Source organism: Microcebus murinus, chromosome 10 (genome assembly GCF_040939455.1).
Source record: "Microcebus murinus isolate Inina chromosome 10, M.murinus_Inina_mat1.0, whole genome shotgun sequence".
In the NCBI taxonomy this organism is placed as follows: domain Eukaryota; kingdom Metazoa; phylum Chordata; class Mammalia; order Primates; family Cheirogaleidae; genus Microcebus; species Microcebus murinus.
This window is the reverse complement of record NC_134113.1, coordinates 25568313-25592154: the sequence shown is the minus strand read 5'-3', so window position 1 is coordinate 25592154 and position 23842 is coordinate 25568313. Positions and strand designations below refer to the sequence as shown.

Here is a 23842-nt window from a genome sequence, read left to right as displayed (position 1 = left end):
ATCAAACTCTGTTATTATTTTGAATAAATCAAGCTGTACAGCAGATTTTTTAGCAAACTAATAAGAACAAGCCTTCTTAAATAGCTTCATTGGCATATTTTCACATGCAGTGTTTTTCACCTAAGGAGAAAGATTTTTTTTTTTTTTAATTAACTTTTTGGTTTGGGGGTTTTTCCTTTAGGCAATCTCGTCTTTGCATTTGGGCAGGTTCTGTTTTCTAATTTGCAAACAGGCTTGTGTCTGCTTCTTGGTTTTATCGTGTAAGCATGAGCTCTAACTGGAAATAAGGGCTAGAAAAAGTACTGATTGGGAGCCCTAAGACTTTCAGGTAGATCCACACTAGACGACAGGACAAAAGCACGAGCATAGGTAAAGAAAGAAAATATATTGCTACCATTTTCTCCAGAATACACCCATTCTAATGCACATCCAATTTTCCTCCTACTTGTGGCCTGAAGAAATTGCAATAAGGACATTAAGAAATGCATCACTACCTAAAAATGCATCACTGAGGAATCAGCCTTACTAAAAGTCATATCTGACAATGAGATTTTAATTTGATTAGGGTGGTGGCTTAAGTGTTTGTGCACTTGCTCCTTGCTCTTGTTGATACACAGGAATAAGAGCGATAGCTTTCAAAAGGAATTATTTCAAAGTAACTGGTTTTGTTTACTACCATATGGGAGCTATAAGATCTGTTCCCCCTCCTTAAGAAATGTGAATGTGTGGGTAAATGTACTGTCATGAAGATTTTATAATCTGCTGCATTTGAAAAGTAATAAGATACTCTTGTTGGTTGACCATCTGGTTATACATTCTTGGTGTCACGGTTCGCTTTTTATTTTTTTATTTTATTTTTTTACTGGTGAGAGGCAAGGAATAGGAGTTCAGAAATTTCAGAGTTTTTTCTTTTTTTTTCCCCCAAACAAGGAATTTATATTTAGTTGTTTAACATGGCTAGATTTTGTTTTTACCTTATGCAGAATAGCAAATGAAAGGTTCATTATGTATTTTCTTTTCTCTCTTTTTTTTTCAAAAAAATAAACAGAGAACCTCAACTCCTAATTGGGTCCTCAGATTTGAACTTTTAGCTTATGATAAAAATAGTCTCTTTAGTGTAAGGAGTCAGACAGATGTAAATCAAAACCCTAGAAAGAGAAATCACCAACAAAAAGGAACTATAGAGATTTCACGTTTCATCCATTCATTGAAAAATATTTATTGAAACCCTAGTATTTGCATATCATGCTGCCAGACGCTGAAGGATTTGCTAAAGAAATATTAAAGACGTTCTCCCCTCCTGTGAGGAGCTTAGAGCTTACGTGGGGAGAACTGACACAGACATATGAAACAGTTAAGTTGTAATTCAAGGCAGCATACGATTAAATACCAAAATGTGTGGTTCCGACAAGAAATGCTATAGGAGTTCAGAAAAGGGAGTGATAACTCTGTGGCACTACTGTTTTCTGCCTACAAATTGGCAAATTGTAGCACTATTTGTATGAAATATTTTACACTTGTTTTTTTGGCAGCCTTAGGCTTTGACTCCCAGGCAGCATTAAGAACCTACAAAAATATTTGTACTTCAGTCTCTTTAGAATTGGCTTTTCTCTCCCTCTCTCTTATGGGCAGAGAAAGTACCTTTTACAAACCAGAGTGCCCCTGAGAGGCAGGGAGTTTTTGACAGTCATGATCTATTTCAGATACAAACCAAAGAACCAGCTTCGTCACTCTCTGTTTTCCAATCCAGCAGGGCTTGTCTGCCCATTGCAAGCTCTCCCTGACATTGGGAGGCGTTTTAATTTTGAACTTTATGTCCGTGACGGACGAGCTAGCCATCAAGGGTCAGATAAATTTATGGCTTTGGAGAGTTGCTGATGAAAATCCCCGGGGGTGTGAGGTTGGAGAAGGGATGGACAGCAGATACCTTGGGAGTTGGGACACAGATGTGCTGGCCCGCTGTGAGCAGGGTTCCCCAGATGTCAGAAGACGGTGACACGCCGAAGTATTGTGCTTGGGGGTGACGTGCTTAGCGAAACTCACTGACTTCCTGTTCTATTTTTGCCATATTCAAATTAGCGCGGAGCTCAAAGACAAAGCCATGAGGCCTAAATTCTTAAGAGTTAAGAGAGAAGAGGAAGAAGAAGCAATAAAACCTTTGTAAAGTCTAATAGCTCTTTGGGCCGGTTCATACCTCATTCCCCTTGGATCCCCTCAGGGACTCCCTGCAGCCGAATGTGGTCATCATTTGGTTGCTTTTCAGTGTCATGATTCATGTGTTTTCAGTTTCTTTTATAACTCACTGTCACTGGTTTACTGCCTCTTCTGTTTAACCTTAGGCCTTGAGGAGGTGCAGATACCAAAGACGTTTTGTTCTTTTCCTTGGTGCCATTCAATGGGATATCTGTGGAGTCTGACACCATTTGAAGATAATGTGGCACTTGGTGTCTGTTCTTGTCCAGTTGGTGGCCCATCTGGTGGGGCAAGGGTTCCTGAGTTACCGTGACCCAGACTAACTGAAACATCAAGCCAGCCAGTGATCTCACCGGTCGGCTTCTGAGCTGTTGTTTATCAAAGCAGTTGGCCCTGGCCACAACTGAAGACTTATTTGGGGCATCCTCTCAGCTGGCTGACTTTGGAAAGTAGCCCTAGAAAATGTTTCACCTATATCTTTTGATATAATTTGGTATCTGCCTAAATAAACGTTATGTGGCAGATGGTTATGGAACATCTTATCAAATTCTTGATAAGATGTTCTTCTTCAATTCATAGCAGACTCTACCCTTGAAATATTTTTATTTAATCATCATACTGCAAAGCACACAAAATAGTAGCTTTATCCTTTTTTTTTAAAAAAAAGAAAAAACAAGTTCCACAATAGGTTAATAATCTGGGAATGAATTACAAACCTAAAATGTATACAATACGCAAACCCTCTCTTGGACTGTTCTTTGCTAGGCATTTCTAGAAGAGAACTCTTTATTTTAGAATCCACGAGAGGATGTGCTTTGGATGTATTTGGAGATGTCATCTTGAGAGATGGCTCAGGAGTCGGAGTTCAACATGTTGTCTACATTTGTTCTCTGCTCCTAGACATGATGGAAAAAATGCTCTGCTGTTTGCTTCTTGCTTTTCATGGTTTTAGCATCATGATCCTATGCTCGTTCAAAATCAATAATCCCCCGTACAAAGCCTGGCAATCTGTCCTGAAGCCAAGTATGAGAAAGTTTTAACTAATCCGTGTGTGGGGTTGCTGTTTTGTCACCTTTTCTTTTTTTTCAGGTGCACTTTTCAAGTAGATTGTGTACATTCAGAGAACTTAGAAAACTGGCTGGATATTTCATCTGGAGCGAAAAAGTGCCCTAAAATTCAGATAATTCGAAGCACTAGAGAGAAGGTAAGAGGAAAGATTTTAATTCATCTCCATTGGATTGTCTCATTTTGTACAACTGGTGCTAACTTCCTTCTGTGTGTAAAGTATCTGTTGGCGATCAAACAAGCTCAGTTATCGCGGTGCATTGATTTAGGTGACAGACGCCATCCACTTTGCAAGGTGCTGGGGAGGGTGTCATCAAGGGATTTGTCATCTTGTGGAGGTAAAGATGACCCTTAGTAGCTGAATTTGAAGAAAAGATGGACTTTTAATGTAATATAAACACATACCAATTTAAAACATAGAGAAAAAGAAGTTTAGACTCGTGGTCAAGAAGATCCCTTAAATGTGGCTTCATTATAGACTTTTATTTTGTCACATGGTTCCTTATCCTAAGGTGTTCAGGCTTCTAACAAGTATCCTGTGAACACGACTTCACGCAGTATTGGCAGAGGTGGTGAGAAAACCACTGTGGGCAGTGAATATTGCAAGTGGGGACCCTTGGAACACTGGGGGGGGGGTCTTGCTCTGGCAGCACCACCCCTGGCAGCACATCAGCCCTGTCACTGGATGACAGAAAGGAAGCAAGTGGCATAGTCAAGCATTTTCTAATGCACATACCAACCATGCCCGACGGGGAAATGGAATTCCTGCCTTGCAATCTCAGTGGTGCTGTAAGGAGACATTTTCTCCCTAATTATGGCTCTTGTGTTATGAATAATTGTACAGAGTCCCCATCAGCAGCCAGTTGACCTGTCTGTTGAGCTCACTGTGTTTTATTTGAATGCCACATTAACAAGGAAATGGTCCACTTTTCTTTTCCCTTACACTTTGCCATTTCAAATAAATAGCAAGAACCATACCACTTAAGATGATTTAACATTTAATAAAGGAGAGCCAGAGTATTTAATGAGTGATAAATAATAAAAGAATCAAGCTTTCAAGTCATAACTGATCAGAACTCACACATTTAAAGTTTTTTGGCTGTTGTCACTTTCTGTTTTTTTCCGGGTTGGTGGGGGGAGAACTTCTTCAGACTAACTTCTACCAGGTCTGAGTCAGAGTGAAGAGATTTGGTGGAAAATACACTTAGGCATCCAAACATCAGCGTGGCCAAAATTTTATTCCTCTCAACGGTCTGAAAAAGGGCCAACTTTGGTGCTATTTCTAGAGTGATAGGAAAGACCATGATCCCTGAATATTCAGGACTCGGAAGACTAGTTAATTTTATGGAGGATTTTTTTTCTTTTGTCATTTAAAAAAATTTAAGGGTAATATTTCAGCCAAATGTAGTAAGTGGGAGTAAGTAGCTTGTTCTTTAAATAAAAAGTGCTGCTTATACAATTTGTTTACCTATCTATGGGTTTGATAGTATAGATTAATCACCATTTGTATCTAGTCTGGAACATTTCAAAAAATGCTTGCCACCCAAACAACCACTAGTGCTTTCTTCCCTGCCCTGAGTCCAGCTGTGGTTGATCCTAACCCTCCCAGAGGCTTCCCACACAGCCATTACCTCACTCTCTCCAGCCCACTGTCACTCTCAAAGTAAAGGAGATAAGAATTTAATAATTTGATCAAAGCCATTCTTTGAAACCAACTTTGGACTGACCATTTTAATAGTGTTGAAAAGACATCTGACTCTACCTCTTGATCCTGTTATTGCAAAATATTTCCTATCCTTAAGGCCCTCTATGACTTACCTAAAAGTCTCAAGTCTTTGTGTAAATAAATAATACCCAACCCTGATCTAAGGAGATGGCAGTCTATGGTTGTCCCCTGTGCAATCTATTGGCTCGATTCAAAGTGTATTTGCTAACTGCCTATCACATGCTTAGTAACATTCTAGTAACTTTGTAGGTACAGAATAACACCCATATAATACAGAACCTCTGTTCACAAGAAGCTTTGTTTCTTTGCACAAAACAATTAAAAGATAGTACATCCACATACTCACTATGGGATCGGCATTAAAAAGAAATAATTAGAGCAATTCCAGTTGTCCTGGAGGGATTTCTGTGAGGTTTGATTGAGTAAAAACAGCAAGATGCAGGAAAGTATGCATTACATGATCTTATATTGATTTAAAAAATACCCCTATATATGTTTGAGTATATATGTCTCTACCTGATTATTTGAGCACGGAGAAAAATATGGGAAAATTCATAAGAGGTTGTAAATATGGGCCCCTCTGGTAGAATGACCAATATGGTAGAGAAGGAAGGCAGAGATAAGTAAAAAAAAGAGGACAGAAAAAAGCCTCACATACATAGACACTAAAAAGGACCTAAGAGATGATACCATTTTTGCATTATGTAAAATAATATATGTTTGTATACCAAGAAAGAGATTTTAACATTCAGTCAAAATGGCTTATACTCATAGAAATAGAAAAGATGTAGGGATAAAATTATTTAATACTTCTTACAAACAATGCAGCTTTTAAAGGAGAGACACTACAAATCAGAACTAAAACAAGGAATTCCACTGTCACTGATACTATTGACGTTGTTTTTAAAGTTCAGTCAGTGCAGTAACACAAGAAACAACTAATAGAAATAATTATTGGAATGAAATATACCAAAATACCCTTATTTGCTAATCTGAAGTGGCCACATGTCTGCAAAATCTAAATATATTATTCTTAAAAATTATTCAAATGACTAAAAGTTAAATGAAGTAATGAATGTTGAATCAATATGCAAATATCAATAGCCTTACTACATGTCAGTTAAAACAGACTTTTAACTTCAATTACTGAAAGGTTCTTTTCATAAAAACAACAAATATTCAGACATTAACAGTGAGGTATATATCCTATATTTTAAAATCATTTTTACTAGGAGATACACTTTGGAGACAGCTACCAAAAATAGTGATTTGGACTTTGAACAGCTTAGCTTAAGCCATTCTTTCTAATAGGAATTAAATAGCAGAACAGTAGTCTATTAGGGCTATTTATAATTCATCATAGTGAAAACTTAACAATTAAAAGCATAAGTATAAATAAAAATATACAAGGTATTTTCTTGGAAGATATGGACAATATCTTGAATATAGCTAGACACATTCTATATTTATTGGTGGGAAGATACTATAAAAATGTCACTTCTACCTCAACCTATTTTTCTAGATTTCATGTAATTCCAGTGAATTTTGAATGGGTATTTTCTTAAAATTAATACAAAATTTATCTAGAATAACATGAACTAATAAAAAAATATCCAAAATATATTCTGAAAAAAGATTTATTCCGTCAAGCCCATTCCCATTAGATTGTAAACATGATAGGTAGATAGATAAATACATAGATATCAACAATAACTTAATCCAAGATTCTGGTTCAAAAATAGGAATACAGATCTATAGAATATAGTAGAAAGCTCACAAATAGGTATAAAAATTTCAAAGATCAGATATCATAAAATAAAGGGAAACAAAAGGATTATTTCATAAAAGTGTTGAGATAACTGGCTTATACTATGGAAACATAATTTAGTTCAGATTGTACATTAAATATAAAAATAAAATTTAGACTAATTAAGAAATTCATATAGAAATCTAACTCACATAAGAACTAACAGAAAATAGAACTGAACATCAGATACTTTGGAAGTATAATTTGCTTACCTCTGAAGCAATGTAGTATATAATAACAAAATAAAAATATTCATGTACGTAATTTCCTTTTTAAAAAAATCTACACAACAGAAAACGAGAGTTAACTAAAGCACACTTCAGGAAAATATTTGCCACAAACAAAATATTAATTATAAGCTAATAAAGCTAGGAAAAATTAAAAAGAAAAACATCAAGACACCAAAAAGTAAGTGGGCAAAAGCAACTATTCTCACCAGTGGAGATTCAGAAAGCAGATATAAATATGGAAATATGTTCAACCTCACTAGTTTTCAAATAAATACAAATTAAAGTGATAATAAGCTATGCTAACACCCAGTGTTGGTGATGCCAATTAGCACAACCTTTTTGGAAAGCAATTTGGCAGGGTGCTTCAAAAGTCATAAATATATTCATTCTGTTTGAAGCACTAATTTCAGGCTTAGAATCCTGAGGAAGTAACTTGAAAGAAGGAAAACCGTAAGCCAGAAGTTCCTCTTGCAGTAGCATTTATAGAATTGGTAACCTGAAAATAACCAAATCATTGAGCAACCGTTGAGGAGAACCGTTAGGTATGACACGGGATGTCGGCCTGATGGAATGTCACGTAGCACGTAGTTCTTTGGCCCCATGGATAGAAGTTGACACGCCACTGCCTCTGTGTCCCATCTGACCCTCTGTGCCTTTACTCCTTCTTTAGCCAGCTTGGTTCAAGAAAGCACCATCAACCTGGGAAGGATTCCCATGTTGGGTTTATTAAGCGAAAGCTTCACCTTTTTAACCACACTCGCCTGGGACCCAGAGTCACACAAAAAATATTAATGCCTTCATTAATAGTGCTTGCTACTCTCTCCTTCCACTGCACCTAAAAAAACACACTCTCTGCTTTTCAGAGCAACTCCAACCTGGCTTCTGCCCCACTCTTCCCCTGAACCTGTTCTAAGTTCACCAGGGAACTCCCTGTAGCCACTCCGGCAGATGCTACGAAGTCCTCGTCTTACTTGACCGATGGGTGGTATTCTTGAAACCCTCCTTTCCGTTGCCCTTCCGTGGCAACCCCTCCCCACACTTTCCTTCTCTCTGGCCATGCCTCAGCCTCCCTTGCTGGCTCCTTCTTTTCCTGACTCTAAATGCTGAAGCTGTTTAAGGCCCACTTTGGGCTCTTCCTCTCTTCTTACTCTATAATTTGTCTGTAGACAATCCTATCCACTCCCATGACTTTATAAATTACCTATATGTTGATCTCCAGCCCAGGTGGCTCCTCGTATCTCTGGGCCCTGTCCAATTTGACATACCCTTTTCATTATCGTACCAGTATCTTGAACAAAATACATCCAAAATAGAAATCTTGAATCTTCTACCCAAAGTCTGCCTCTCCTTCCGTGTGTCCCATCCAGTATGTGGTTCCTATCTCCATCCATCCATCCATCGGCTACCAACATCCTCTGAATCCACATCCCACGTCCAATCCTGACCCACGCTACCTCTAACCTCTAGCCTTGACTCTGTCCAGTCTTTCTATTTCCACTGTATCATCCTAGCTCAGGCTTCTGTCATCTCTCAATGATCTCTTGATCATCTGTGTGGCCCTCCTGTTTTAGTCTGGTAGAATGCTCTGTACTTCTAGTCTTTAAGCTCTTTGAGGGCAAAGACTGTAGCTGTTTGGTTCACAGATGTAATCGATACCTTGTGCAGCACTTGGCGTATATTAGGAGCTGGATAAATACTTATGGAATAAATAGATGGAATCATGTTTACAGTTATGTAAAAACAATGTATGTGAGAACTCGAAGGAAACGTGGAAAATTTATAAGAGTTGTTAAAAACAGGATTTTTAAAAACGTTTCGATACTCTCGTTACGATTGGGCAATGGATTCAATTTAAGACAAACAAGGGCGGTCCGCAAAGTGTCCAGCCATTGTTAACATGATGAGAATGGTTTCATGGCTGGATACTTTCCAGACAGCCCTTGTATATGCATAGAAGATAATATGTGATCGTGTGCTAAGATGGGTGGTGCAGACATAAATGCAGGGATGGAGATATTAGTGTGAGTGAGAGCTCAGCCATTTGTTGAAGATGAGCTAGCAGAAATGGTTTGGGGTTTGCCTCTAGGCTCGGGTCCCCTAGAGATGGCTGGACTTCAGTCCAGATGGAGTGGACTGAAAGACCTTGCCGTCTCCCGGAGTGATTCTATGGCCCAGTAACAGAAGTTCTTGGAAATGGTAAGATGGAGGTGACCCCCAGGGCCTAGAGTGGACTTAGTGAGCTTATCAGAGAACGAGGGCGACAGCAGAGTCTTAGGTGGCAATGTAGAAAGTCTGGGCGGAAGTCAGCAGTATGACGGAAGATGGCCACTTTTCAGGTCGTCTAGACTGTGGCTCTTCACAGTCGGTGATAAGGTTACCACTTCCTCCACTCCCAGCTTCCCTGCGCTTAGCTCCCTTTCTCACCAGACCCCCCATGCACCTCATGCAAAAGGAGCCCACCACTGGCATATTACTTCCCTTAATTTTCCTTCTGAACAGGAGACCGGCTGCCTTGTTCCTTTGGATAATTTCTTTGGGGAAAAGTTGCTTTGGGGAAATTTCAAGATTTTCTTTTTGTGTCCCTTATGTACATATACACACATGTATATACTCACGTATCCCTGTACATATACAAATACACACACATTTACACACAGATACACCCTCCTCCCAAATCTGATTGTAGGTTTCGCCACAAATAAAATCTTAACTGATTTTAAAAGTAGATTTCACAGGCCATCTTCTTTAACTATTATCTAATAATATTAGCAATAAGGAATAGTTGACAAATGTTTCTTAATACCTGTGAGATCAAGGCACATCCTCTTAAATGAACCCTGGATCAAAGAGAACAGATGAAAAAAAAATGTCATGTGTTTGGATGGGAATACTTAATAGCACAAAGATAAAATTTTTTCTAACATTAAGGCATATATTTAATACAATTCTAGTTAGACTCATAGTCCTCTGAACTCCTTTGGATAAAATGATCTTAAAGTTCATATGGATAAGTAATATCTAGGAAATGCTAAGAAAATTATGAAAATAAATATAAAGAAGAAGAGATTTGCCTTATCAGATACTAAGTATATTTAAAATCATGGTAGTAAAAACTTGATGAAATTGGAATAGAAGTAGATCAATAGATTATCAGAACAGAGTAGGGTTCAGAAATAGATTCCAGATATACAGTAATTTAATATATGACAAAGTGGTATTTCATTTCAGTGGGAGAAGGAGGTTTGTTTTTTTTAATAAATGGTTATAGACATAACTGATTATCCATCTGGATAAAAATAAAGTTGGACCCTTCTCTCACACTATATATAAAAATAAATTCCAGATGGATTGAACATATAAGTTTAAAAAATAAAACAATAATGACGTTGGAACCATTTTATATTTGTCTGTAAGCTAGATTTTGGGAAGCACTTTAGAGCCAAGACAAGAAACCCTGTATTTGATTACAGAAGAACACATTGTGTAAGGGTAGAAGATGCCACAAACAAAAGTTAGGAGACAAACAGTAGACTAGGAAAACATATGTGTCGGAAATATGATAGATAAAGATTAATATCTACACTATGCAGACAGCTCCTTAAAATTGATAAGAAAACTATACACAAAGCCAAAAAAACGGTCAAAGAATAGAAATAGGCTATTTACAAAAAGAGCCAATAAAATATCTCTTCTTTACATCGGTTCCTTTGAGATATTCTGCTTCCAGTGGCAGGTCAAAGGGTGAGTTCATGTGAGGCTCAAAAGTGGATGGAAATGATGCAGAAACCATTAGTTTTTCCTGTGTCGTCTTCCCCACACAGACCGTGGTGACAATGGCAGGAAGCTTCTCTCCAAGACACTCGAAGTGTGTGGTGCGGAACGCAGACACCAGCAGGGAGCTGTGCCAGGGCAAAAGCCAGCCAAACCGGACCTGCACCTGCAGCATCCCCACCAGGGCCATCTACAAAGGTAGGTGGGCTCTTCTGGGTTTTTGTCACAAAGTCAAGAAAGCAGGAGAGCTTTCTGGGTTTGGATTGCCCAAGGAAACACATTTAAATAACAGGGAGCCTGAACAGTTCCCCCACTGTAGACTCAACTCTCTCCCCACCTGCTGGTCCCCACTTTTCCCCTGGGTCCTGCTCATCTCTGCTCTACTTCATTCCTCGATTCCAGAACCCTACCATCAGATGTGACTAGACAGGGACAGAGGAGGGCAAGCTGGACAGGAGAATGCAGTAAAGGCAGACACCACTGGGCTGCTCCGCCCAGATGGTTCTGATAATTCAGAGATCTGAAAAGCAAGGGACGCCCTAGGTGAGAGGAGAAAATATAACTGGCAGTGTTCTATCAGCTCAAGTTCATTGCAGTCATCATTCCTTCATGCAGGAAGTATTTATTGAACATCTCCTGTGTGGGAGGCACTATGCTAGGTGCTAGGGCTACAGTGATGAAAAAGACTGAGCTGGTCCTTGCTCACAGTATTTACAGCCTGTAGGAGCAGAGATAATAAACAGCTCATTGCAATGCCATGTGTAAATGCAGGGAATACAGAGTACCACAGAAGCACATGAAAAAGGTACCTAAGGGACTTGGGACTGGGGGAGAAGACAAGGAAAGCTTCCTGGGGTAAGGGATGTGCAGACATGACTGCAGTAGCAGAGCTGAGCCACACAAAGAGGAGGGGAAGAGTATTCCAGGCACAGACCAACCTGTGTGACAGCCAGAAGGAGAGAAAATCTTTGTTCAAAGAACAAGAGATTCTGTATGGCTAAGGCACATGGGATAGAGGAAGGTGGAAAGCAGAGGGAAAATGGACACCAAAGGAGGCAGCCAGGGGACCACAAGGGGCCCTGTGAACTACAGACTCAGTCCCAGGACCTGTGACGAGAGGACAAAAGGCTTAAGCTGGAGGCTGGTGTCTGTCTCTTCCTGGAATGTAAGCCCTGTGAGGGTGGGGACTTTGCTGCTGTGCTTAGAACCGTGCCTGGCACAATGTAGCCATTTATAATCAATAACTGTTTGATGAATGAATGAACGAATGGCCGAAGGTGGAGAACAGACCAGAGAAGTGAGAGAGTGAAAGACTTGAGTTCCAAAGTGTCAGGTAGGAAAGCTGTGACAGTGGTCCGGGTGAGAGGGCATGTGGGAGCTGGAGTGAAAGCCCGTGAGACGGAGAGAAGGGGACAGGAGCAGGACGTGGTTAGGAGGCACAGCGGGGGCAGTCTGGGCATTCTCCAGTCTCTTCAGATGCGAAAGACTGGAAGTAGAGTTAAGTTCAAGGCACCGGCCTCCTAGGATGGGTGACGATCATTAATGGAGTTGAGTTCTTTGGTGAGAACTGGAGTTGCCCAATGTCTTAGTCCCTCCGGGCTGCTATAACAAACTATTTTTTGACTGGGTAATTTACAAACAATAGAAATGTATTACTTACAACTCTGGTGGCTGGGAAGTTCAAGATCAAGGCGCCAGCAGAGTCGGGGCCTGGTAAAAGCTGTATGCAGGTGGTGCCTTGTGCTGCGTCCCCACGTGGCAGAAGGGCTAAGGGAGCTCTCTGAGGCCTCTTTTATACAGATGCTTATCCCACTTGGGTGCAGCCCTCGTGATTTAATCATTTCCCAAAGTCCCCACATCTTGCTATTATCACATTGGGTATTAGATCTCAATGTATGAATTTTGGGAAGACACTAGCATTGAGACCATGGCACTCAATTGATTTTAAACCCCTCAAAAGGGAATTTGATGCACCAGGCCAGAGTCATGAATTTAAAAATGCCTCCCAGCCACTGGGCTCATGGTGGTTGTTTGGGTCTGAAGTGCTTGGAAAATCAGCTCAATTTCCCATTTTACTCTGTCCACACTATGATGTACTTCTGGTTAATTCTGGTCATTGAAATGCAGATCTTGCTCACCTATTAAATACACTTCTGAAATATTTGAGATCACCTTGTAAAGTTAGTTGGTTGCTTTTAAAGCCTACATTGATTGCACCCAACCCTTCACCTGCCCTTTTCTGATTATCTTGCATATTTTGAGCAGGCAAACAAATTCACTTCCCACTTCTTGTACACAGCCAGCAGCGGTCATTGCCAAACCTTTGTCCATGGCCTTCTTCAAGCCTAGAATGGCCTCACCCTTTTCACCAAGTCCTCTTTCCCTTCTGCTTTGAAATATTGGGAAAAGTCACCTCTTTAATATGGCCTGGCCAGATTCTGTATGAATCTGTAGAATGCCTCTATCATTCTAGCACCCCGTTGGTCCTCCACGGGCACCCCTATCTTGGTACCCAGGAACTATGTGGAGCTCAGAACATTCATATGGTGTTTCTTTGACTGTGCTGTCATCATTGTGGTTTTTTTCCCCCTAAGTTATTTTACTTCTTCTAGAATAACTGTAAATTCTTCCAGAGCAGAGACCATGAAAATTCACTTCCTTGCAATATTTGCAAATAATGTTTTGTTCAGATTTGGTGCTTGGAAAAGTATGGCTTTTGCAGTCTTCATCACTGGACACTTGTAGAGTCCCTCGGTGCTTACTGCCCATATGTTCCTTCTGCTAACATTTGTCAAGTGTCTGCTCAGATGCTCTTGCCAAGGGGTCACGCCAGCTCCCCAAACCTCCTCACCTTTAGAACAGAACATTATCATTTCACCTGCTTATGTGAGCAGAATTTCATGTGGAATTCTGGCTTTCAGGGGGAATTTATTGCTATGGAGAAATACCTTAAAGTACACATTCTTAGATTTTCTTAAATTTTAGTCATCAAATGAGGGGTGCCAGCAAAGTCAGGCCCTACTTATTTGTCAAGACTTGAATTCAAAAAGCACCATCTACTCTCCCCACGAACTCATAAAAGGAAGAAGATGTTAACACCTTCTTACCAGCACTGGTGCCTGGACAGAACAGGATTTGGAAGGTGCTACTCTGGGCTAGGGCACCCCAACCTGGCTCTCTACAAGTGTTCCATGGGGAACATTCCAACCACAGCTTCTGGACCCACCCCAGGCCTGTTAAAGCAGACTATCTAGGAGCATGGCCCTGGAATCTGTATTTTCATAAATTACCCAAGTGATTCTGATAGACAGCTGGGTTTGGGAATCACCACCTTGATAGTGTATATATTTACGGAGATAAAGGAAATACTACATTTCTCTAACGCTGATTTAGTAGAGTTTTTCATCCTTCCTATTTTATTCTTTTAGGGTTTTCTTACCAATGGGTAGGTTTTCAAAAGCAAATAAGAAAACCTGCATCCTAGATTCGGCGATAGTTGACTCCAAGAATATCAAGGGAACTATGGTTCAGAGTTTGTTAAGTAAATATTTGTAGCATGGATTTTTTTCTGAAGGTACAGGCTTTCCTTGCAAATGTTCCAGTTTTCATGTTCTAGGCACTTCTTGCTCGGTGACTTGTTTTATTCTTATGCCTTGGCCAATTACAAGCTGAGATAGTGATCCCAGGGAGAGTATGAGATGTAAATGAGCTGTAAAATGGCTTTTTTCCTAGTGATTATCCATGGGAGGCTTGGAACTGGAGTTGGGCTCAGTCTGTTCGGAGGCTCGCGCCGTGCACTCCGGCTGCCTGACGTGAGGGGCCCACGGGGAAGGAACCACATACTGATTGAAATGTTAGCAAACAGCTGGCACACCCCCGCCCACTCTGCAGACGAGGCAAAAATATTTATTTTTTTGCGTTTACAGCTATGCTCGACTATAGCAGGAATCCACCATAAATGACTTTTTCTCCCCTCTTCGCTCCAGATGTTTTAGTTGTCAACGTGACATTCTCCTTCGGTTCTTGGAATTTATCAGACAGATTCAACTTTACCAACTGCTCATCATTAAGAGAGTAAGATTTTTATTTGAAATTTGAATATTCTCTCATTGGTCTTATTTATTTGTCTTACTCCTCAATTGCCTAAAGAACTCTTTGGTGGAATAGAACTTTCCAAAGTGCCTTTTGGAGCATGGCCTAAACGGGAGGCAGGAGGGCCCCAGAGCTAACCAGCCCAGCTGGCTCGGCCAGGCCCTGGCAAGTAAGCTACAGCCGCCAAGGAGACAACCACTGTGCTTGAGTGTTCACGCCAACAGGGACATTTATTTTCCTAAATTAAGACCGAGAGGCAGACTTGAAGCGAGGACAGAAGAAGGGGCGCCATAGGTTCTCCCAACTCAGAATGGTGTCTAGAGTTTGGGCAGAATGAGAAGGCCTGAGCATGGAGTGAGGAGAAGTCAGACTTGAGAAGGTCAACAGAAAGTCTCTTTCACCAAAAGAACATGTCCTTTCTGTCCCACCCCTCTTTCACCACCTGTGACCCCTTTGAGCTACGTACACCCCTGAGTTAGGGCCACACCTCACTCCTTGCTTCTAAAGCAGACAGAAGACAGAGGAAATGTGTTTCTCAGGGGCCTGACTTTCCAGTTGGAAGTTGGGATGGAGGTCCCCATGGAAACAGCGGGCAGCCGTGTGAGTGGAGGTTCGATGACCACTTGTGTGAGCACCAAATGTGGGATTCTTTTGGCCTGGCCTGGGAACCGTTGTTTCTGTGGGGAATTTGAACTTGAAGCTGAGTTGGGAGGCTGCTCCAGAGCCCCTCCTCTCTCCCACAAGGCCTGGCTCAATTAGGTCTAAGTAACAGAAGGAATTTGGGGAGGAAAAGTACAAAACTTTATAGAGAAAGCCTCAGAAGTCCATGAAAATAGGAAAAAAAGGGGGAGAATTAAAGAGATCTTGATAGCTCAAAGGGAGTTGAAAGATAATGTAGCTCCCCTGATGCCCAGATTTAGAGGCCAGATGAAAGGAAGTGACATGCCCCAGGTCCCACAACTCGGTAATTAAGAAGAGACCTGAAGCCCAGGTCCCCACCCCCAGAGCACCAGTGCCCTTTCGGTAGGTGACTGCTTCCTGCGAGGGAAGCTCGTAGCACAGCCATCACACCTGAGGGGGCAGGACGCCCACGCAAGCCACAGACCTGCTGTGGCTCACACAGGTGGCCTGTGCGTACAGAAGCCAGTCTGAGTTTTCTCCTCCCATCAGAACTGCAGTTTCTGCAGGCCCGAATCTCAGAGTGCTGCAGCATTTCTTAGAGAACATAGAAAATACAGACTGGGTCTCCCCTCACCCTGACCGGCCCCCCTTGCTGTCCCCTCTGGCCTCCCTTGGCTACACACCAGCCCCGATCCCCTTTTTACCATTCCTTCTTTAAGTCCAGTCACTCTCGTAAGAGCTTTTCAAGTCCTCCACGGTTGCCCATGCATGATGCGTGATCTGATTGGTAGACACAGTTCTTCCTTAATTTGATTATAAAGCAAACACCGCCACCCCGTTCCCTGTGCCTGCCAGGTGACACTTTCTGTTTCACATCTTCAGTGAAGGAGGCCTTGCTGGGAGGGGTGGGGGCGGGGACAGAGCTCAGTCTCCAGGGGGACTTACCTGAGGGGGGACAAATAGCAGAACTGGATTCAGAAACAAAGTCGCTGGGTTCCTGCTATCTACAGACCAGCAGGTGAGCCCAGCTTCAGGTTTCCATGGCAACACCCTTGCAGGTGTGATTACAGTCCATCAACCGGAGGGCTTCCCAGAGCAGGCCACAGAGTCAGTCCTCTCCGCCCAGCCTCAAAGGACTGTCCGCTCTCCTCCTGGTTCCTCGCAGTCTGCCCAGAGATTTTTTTTTTTTTTTTAATCTTTTGAGTGCTTGCATGCTGCACCACAGAGGGAAATTCTAGAAGATGAACATTTCCCTAAAAATGGAGGGAGTAAGTCGGTTTTCTGTGTTGCCAGATGCCCAGTGTGCATTGGAACTGGCTGTGCTTGGTGTAAGAGTCAGAGAAGGTGTATCCACCCCTTCATAGCCTGTGACCCTTCCGATTATTGGAGAAACCAGGTAAGGTGACATTGTTGGTATTCTAAGGTTTAACCAAAAATAAATGTATGTGACCACTCAGCCCAGCCCTGTCCTTTGGGTTTGTTTCACACCTTGACTTTGCCGCCCACTAGGATGTTGACGGGATGTTCTCCATTTCAGGAACAATGTCCAGGGGCTGCTGAGAAGTCATCCAGGACTTCGGGAGGAGGAAGACCCAAGGCGATTGAGGGTAACAGAACCGGCCAGGGTGCACAGGTCAGGCCCCGTTTTTGTTTGAATGATGGAAAAACCCTCCCTTTCAATGACAATGACAACTACTCCTACCAATTTGGGTTCCTCAAAAAAAAAAAAAAATTTCTCTATTTTACTTTATACCAAAATTCCCTTTTTTATCTTTGGTTTTTAACCAAGTTTCACTTAATTGGCTCAATATATCAGAGGCTGCATATTCACATAAAAGAAATTAAAACTCTGTAATTATGAAAAATGATGTTGTTCTGGTAGAAGTACAATTTTTAAGGTGACTTTGTGGCTCACTCGGGGAGAGTTAGAAGGAGGAATAGCATACCACCTGAAGGGATTTCAACTTGAACCACATATTATGACTGCATTTCTGGGAGTGAGGTGCATGGATGGGGTCTATGCAAAGTCTGCAAACTAACCTTGATTAGATTGGGTTTTTTTTTCTTTCTCTGTAGAGACATCGAACCAGTAGTTCATAGTGCTAAAACAAAGAGTTATTACAGAATATGTACTTCTCTCTCCCCTTCTTGAAAATGAAATTTCCTTGGAAATTTTTATTATTTTCTTCATAGTAAATCACCAAGCTCACATGTTGGTTTTATTTGAAAAGAGCGGATGTGACAACATAAATATTTCCAGGCAGAACATAAGTGATCATGCTCAGAGCTTCACTTAGTCGGCTAAAATTCATCGAGCATCTGTACGTGGTGAAAAACAAACAAAAAAAAGGATAAGTCCTGCTCTCATTAACCTTGGGGTCCAGTAGGAGCAGGCAAATGAGAAACAACAGCCCTGGGAAGAACAGGCTCAGTTTTGTATTTCATGACTTTGACTTCTCCACTTGCTACTGTCTAAGGTCAAGTGCCAACATACATAAGTAGCACATTTTTAATCATTACTGAAAAGTTCTTAGTAACTTTAGCTGAATTAAGTAACAGGCGGAGGGAATGTGGATCAAAATGGATTATGAAGTTAATTAAAGGCATTAGAAAAGCCTGGTGTGCCAATATCTTCAGACTTTAAAAGTCTTCAAGGTTTTATTAAGTGATGGGTTACTTTTCTTATCCCATTGGTTTGTAAAACTGAGACATAGTGACAGGGCCTTGGTTCAGGGAGACAGTGGCTTTTTCTTTTGAATTTAAACTTTGTTGTTTCAATTTTCTAAATTTTGATAAAATACACATAACATAAAATTTACCCTTTTTACTATTTCTAAGCGTACAGTTCAATACTGTTAACTATATTCACATTGTTGTGCAGCCAATTGTCAGAACACTTTTCATCATGTAAAACTGAAACTCTATTTTCATTGAATAAAAGCTTCTCATCTCTCTTTCCCCAAGCCCCTGGTAAACCACCATTCTATTTTCTGTCTATGAATTTGACTACTCTAGGTACCTGATATAAATGGAATCATACAGTCTTTGTCTTTTTGTGACTGGCTTATTTCACTTAGCATAATGTCCTCGAGGTTCATCCATGTGGTAGCATGGGGCAGAATTCCCTTCCTTTTTAGGATTGAATAATATTCCAGGGTATGTATACAGCACATTTTGATTATCCATTCAACTGTCGACGAACACTTGGATTGTTTCCACATTTTGTGAGCTATTGTGAGTGATGCTGCCACGGGTGTACAACTATTTCTTTGAGAATAGTTTGAAATAGTTTGAAAATAGTTCTTTTGGGAATAGGCCCAGAGGTGGGATTGTTGGATTATATGGTAATTCTATTTTTAATTCTTTGAGGAACCACCATACTGTTTTCCATAGCAGCTGTACCATTTTACATTCCCACCAACAGTATACGAGGGTTCCAGGTTCTCCACATCCCAGCCAACCCTTGTTATTTTCTGATTTTTTTCCAGAGGAGCCATCCTAACAAGTGTGAGGTGGTATCTCATGGTAGTTTTGATTTGCATTTTCCTAATAATCAGTGATGTTGGGCATCTTTTTATGCCTGCTGGCCATTTGTATATATTCCTTGGAGAAATGTCTAATCAAGTCCTTTGCCCATTTTTAAACCAAGCTATTTGGTTTTTTGTTGTTGAATTATAGGAGTTCTTTATATATTCTGGATATCAACCACTTATCAGATATATCATTTGCTTGGGATATATCTCCCATTCCATAGGCTGACTTTTCATTCTGTTGATTGTGTCCTATAATGTACAGAAGCTTTTCATTTTGATGAAGCCCAATTCAACTGTTGTTTTTTTCTGTTATTGCCTGTGCTTTTCGTGTCAGGTCCAAGAAATCATTGCCAAATCCAATATGATGAAGCTTTCCCACTATGTTTACCTCTAAAGATTTTTAGCTTTTATATTTTAGTTTTTGACCCACTTCAAATTAATCTTTGGTGTAAGGTAAGGGCCCAACTTCATCCTTTTGCATATGGATATCTAATTTTCCCAGCACTGTTTATTAAAAAAGAATGTTCTTTTCCCATTGAATGGTCTTGGCACCCACATTGAAAATCATTTGACCATGTATGTGTGGGTTTATTTCTGGGTTCTTTCTTCTATCCTATTGGTCTATGCATCTGGTGCCATGCTTGCCGTTGGATTAGTATAGCCTTGCAGTGAATTTTGAAATCAGGAAGTGTGAGTCCTTGTTCTCCTTTTTCAAGATTATTTCAGAAAAATATAAACATTTAATTTTGAAATAAAGTGTAGATTCACCTGTAGTTGTAAGGAAATAAGGCTTGTGTCTTATACCCAGCTTCCTTCGGCAGTAACACCTTGCAAAACCTAGCACAGTGTCACAGCCGGGACACTGGCGTTGACAGCAGTCAAGACACAGAAGCCCCATCATCGTGAGGCTCCCTGGGTTGCCCTTTTATGGTCACACCCACTTCCCTCCTCCCTCCCACTCCCCATCTCTGACGCCTGGCAACCACCAATCTGTTCTCCATTTCTGTAATTTTGTCATTTAGAGAATTTCACATAAATGGAATCATCCAGATGTACTCTTTGGGGGATTGGCTTTTTAAACTCAACATAATTCTCTGGAAATTCATCCTAGTTCTTTTATGTATCAATAATTCGTTCCTTTCTATTGCCACGTTGAGGTCCAGGCAGTGGCTTTTTAAACTTCTTTTATTTTAAAGAAAAAAAAAAAAGTCACTACCTCCTGGTTTCCTGTGTTGAGTCTCTCAGCACCTTTTGAACTGTGGTTAAAAGAACTAGGGTCGCCAAAAGAGAAGGAGGAGGCTGAAATGAAACAAAAGCCTGGATCTGTCTTCAGTGCTTCTCTGTAGATTACCTTTCTGAGTTTGGAGAAAGACATTTTGTTGATGCTGAAATGTTTTCTTTAAATATGTGACTCAGAACAGAGTCTCTCTTTTGTCTGGTAGGGAATGGAGTGTTATTTTCACAGGAGGGATTTCTCATGCTCTGTGAGACACTGCTGTCTTTCATTATCTGGTGGCATGTATAGCGTTCTGGTTTCCACTTTGGGTTCTCCCGTCGGCCTTGGACGAAGCACCCAATATCTTTGCAACTCTTTTCCTACCAGAGAGGCCATTGGTAGCTTTGTTTTAATTCATCATCCCACATGACCTATGTACCGAGTGCTGCCAACGTGCCGGGTGCCAGGAATGGTGCAGGCCCAGTCCTAGGCTTCTAGGATCCTGAACTTGGGTTGATTCTTCCCGGAGGTGGCACCTCCATTAAGCACCTATCAGATGCCATCATGCTGAGCTCCATGGATACCATGAGAAGGACACAAATCAGGCCCATCTCTAGCCATCAATCTCAAGAATCTTATCTATGAGTACATAAATGACAAGATTTTTTCAAAATGTTAACATAGGGAAAGTACCTGAAAGCATACAAACCAGAGAGCCTCTCTGTGCCTGGGCCCTTTCTGTTTGTTTAAGCCCAGTGCCTGGCAGTTAAAAACAATCCGTGTGGTTGGTTAAGTCTTTGGTGTCTGGATGGATTCGTTGATGGAGATGGCATTTCAGCCCACCTTTGAGGAACAGGCAGGTGAATGTGTGTGTTCTAATCAGAGGAACAAACATGAGCAAAAGGGGAGGGTGGGGATGGAAGGGGCCAGAGAATTCCAGGACACCCATTAGAGGAAATGCTAATAATTCAATTTGGCTGTCAAAGAGGATGCAGGAAATTATGCGACATAGATTGAAATGACCCTGGGGTCTGCATGTACAGGGCCTTACGTACCAGCCCTAGGAATTTTAACTGTGTTCTTCAGTGGCAATGGAATGCTATTCAGGACTTTTTGTGTAATGTATGAATTCGCCCACCCAAGGATGTGGTACTTATGAGGCAAGTTCTGGTTCAATCCCAGTTGGGCCAGTAGCCCTCACACCGTTTCATGGCCCCAAGACCCACCCCTCCCGACACCCTGATCCAGAAACACGTGCTGTCCCCTACCAAGGAGGCTACATTAAGGAAAAACATTACCAAAATAGGGAAACAAGCTCAAAAATCTCCATAGGACCTTGGATGAAGAGCATTTTCAGATATAAAAGCCAGTGTCTGTCTGTCTCTCCCTCCTCCCTTCCCCAACACATTTAGCAGTAAAACCATGTCAGGGATCACTGGCCCTGTCCCTCTGCCCTAATCACTTTTCTTTCTATTTCTTAACGATCTTATACATGGTGCCTTCAGCCACTGACAGCAGAGATAGCTGCCCTCTCTTTCGTGCATTCAAGGAAAGATTACGAAGATCTATGATATGATGTCATTCTAGTATTTGTTATTACGCTCAATATGTTCACCGCTATAGGGCAGAAATAAACCATACGAAGCCATGCCTCCTGCTCTTGAGGAATTTACATTCAAATTATTCTTTCTTTCTCTTCCTTTGCAGTCTCCTCTCCTCTTCCTCCCTCACATTTGAATATGCATTTTAATTTCTCACAGGCAATCCAAGTGAACTCTTTTGAGGACCTTGCTTTCAAAAGGGAAATTAAATTTTACATATACCTTGTTGAGTAGCTTCTATGGGCCTAGTACTGTGCTAGATACTGCAGCATTCATTCGAAATGTGTTTATTGAGCGACTACTATGTGCTAGAAAGGCAGGCAAAATGTGTGTCCACATGGAGCTTACATTTTAGAACTTACGCTATTTTGGAGGAAGTAAGATTCATTTTCATGAAACAGTTGACTGTGTATAACACAAAAAGATATAAGAAAGAATTCCAGAATATACTAAATTGAATAGTGGTAGCTGATATTTGTTAAGCCTTTGCTACGCCCTGAGCTCGGAGTATTTATTTAAGCCTCACAATGGACCTATTTTCCCCATTTTATAGGCAAGGAAATTTTGGCTGAGAGAGAGTAAGCAGGTAATAAACAATGGATAAGAGATTTGAACTCAGGGAATCTGACTCAACACAGTTTTAACCACTACCCTACATTGGCTGACCTATATTGAATATATACAAGGGTTAAACCGTGTAGTGTTTCTGACACAAGTCAGTGTGGAAGGGAGGGAACTCATACCGGCTTCTCTTGGCATTAGGATGTCCAAGCCTGCGGGAGGGAGCAAGACCTACAGCCTTGGCCAGGCTGTGTGGGGAGTGGGTTAGCATCAAAGAGGAGGGCGGAGAGGGGTAGGTTGGGGTGTGGTCAGAGGGAAGGAGTCAGACCCAGGCAGGGCTGGGCATTGTCTCCAAGACAGGGAGGGCAGAAGAGGCTTAGCTGGGCAACTGAGGCCCCTAGCAGAGAGAGCAGCAAGAATTACACGCTCACGTTGAAACTTGGCCCAGGGGTGGATTGTAAGGGTTGGGTTTAAGTTGGAATCGGGGAATGAGATGCTTAAGGTCATGGAGTCCTGGTCGCCCCGTCCAGTCCTGAGGGGCCACACTCAGAAGGCTCAATGGCCCTTCAGGAGGTGGCCTTGGCAGCCCAACCCTGGGCCAGGTCATCTTCGCTTGAGTCTTGATCTCTTCCCACAGGGCACTTGTCTGTCCTCGTGTCCCTGGAAGTCCCCAGGTCTCTGTCAGGAGGCATTGCTAACTATTGACAGTCCCCAAGTTCCCTGGCGCCTGCACAAGGGGCCCCGTGCAGAGACATTTGCCCCGGCAGCTGAGCATCAAATGAATAGCCTTTTTGTTCCCTTTAACTCTCTAATTTTCCTTTGGTGGAATTGCATGTTGCTGTTTTCTTTCCATATCTCACTTCCTTTTACGCTTTCCCGTCTCCAATGCTGGTTAGCACTCTTCTCGGTTTATACATTTTGTTAATACATTACTTCCGTCCTCTTCTCAGTCATTAACAAAGATGTTAAATAATTCTGAACCAAATACTCACCCCTGTAGGGCCCTACAGGACACTTTCCTTTAATTAGTTGTGCTACCTTTCATCTCTCTAATGTCCTTTGGTTTCAGATTTCCAGCTGGTTTTGAATCCATGGGACTTTTTATCCAGTCCTGTTTGAACTAATTTCATGAGTGAAAATCTGAGAGACGTTTTACTGAGTGTTGATTCAGGTCCAGGCCTACAGAGAGCTTTGCTATATTCAGACTTTTTTTTGTAACAGATTAATAGAGTACAATTTGGTCTTAATAAACTGAGCCTTCCTAATGCACCTCTTTCCAATATTCTTTTCAATCATAGCAGTATTTTCTCCATTAATGTCATGGTAATTTGAATTGTGTTGACGTCAGACTTCACAAAAGCTACTCTTACTGTCAGGAGAAATCCTCTTAGACCTTTTCAAAGATAACTAGTTCTTAGTGGTTGTG

The 23842-nt window shown here is 41.4% G+C and overlaps 1 protein-coding gene across 1 annotated transcript in view; it reads left to right on the top strand.

The window, feature by feature from the left end:
• The window catches only part of PLXNC1 (plexin C1), a 144453-nt gene that overhangs the window by 55233 nt on the left and 65378 nt on the right, over positions 1-23842 (top strand). Inside the window, exons 5-9 of the mRNA XM_012775273.3 lie at positions 3283-3397; positions 10843-10990; positions 14779-14866; positions 16799-16901; positions 17043-17138. Coding sequence (XP_012630727.2) covers positions 3283-3397; positions 10843-10990; positions 14779-14866; positions 16799-16901; positions 17043-17138 — 550 coding nt within the window. The remainder of the gene's footprint in view (positions 1-3282; positions 3398-10842; positions 10991-14778; positions 14867-16798; positions 16902-17042; positions 17139-23842) is intronic.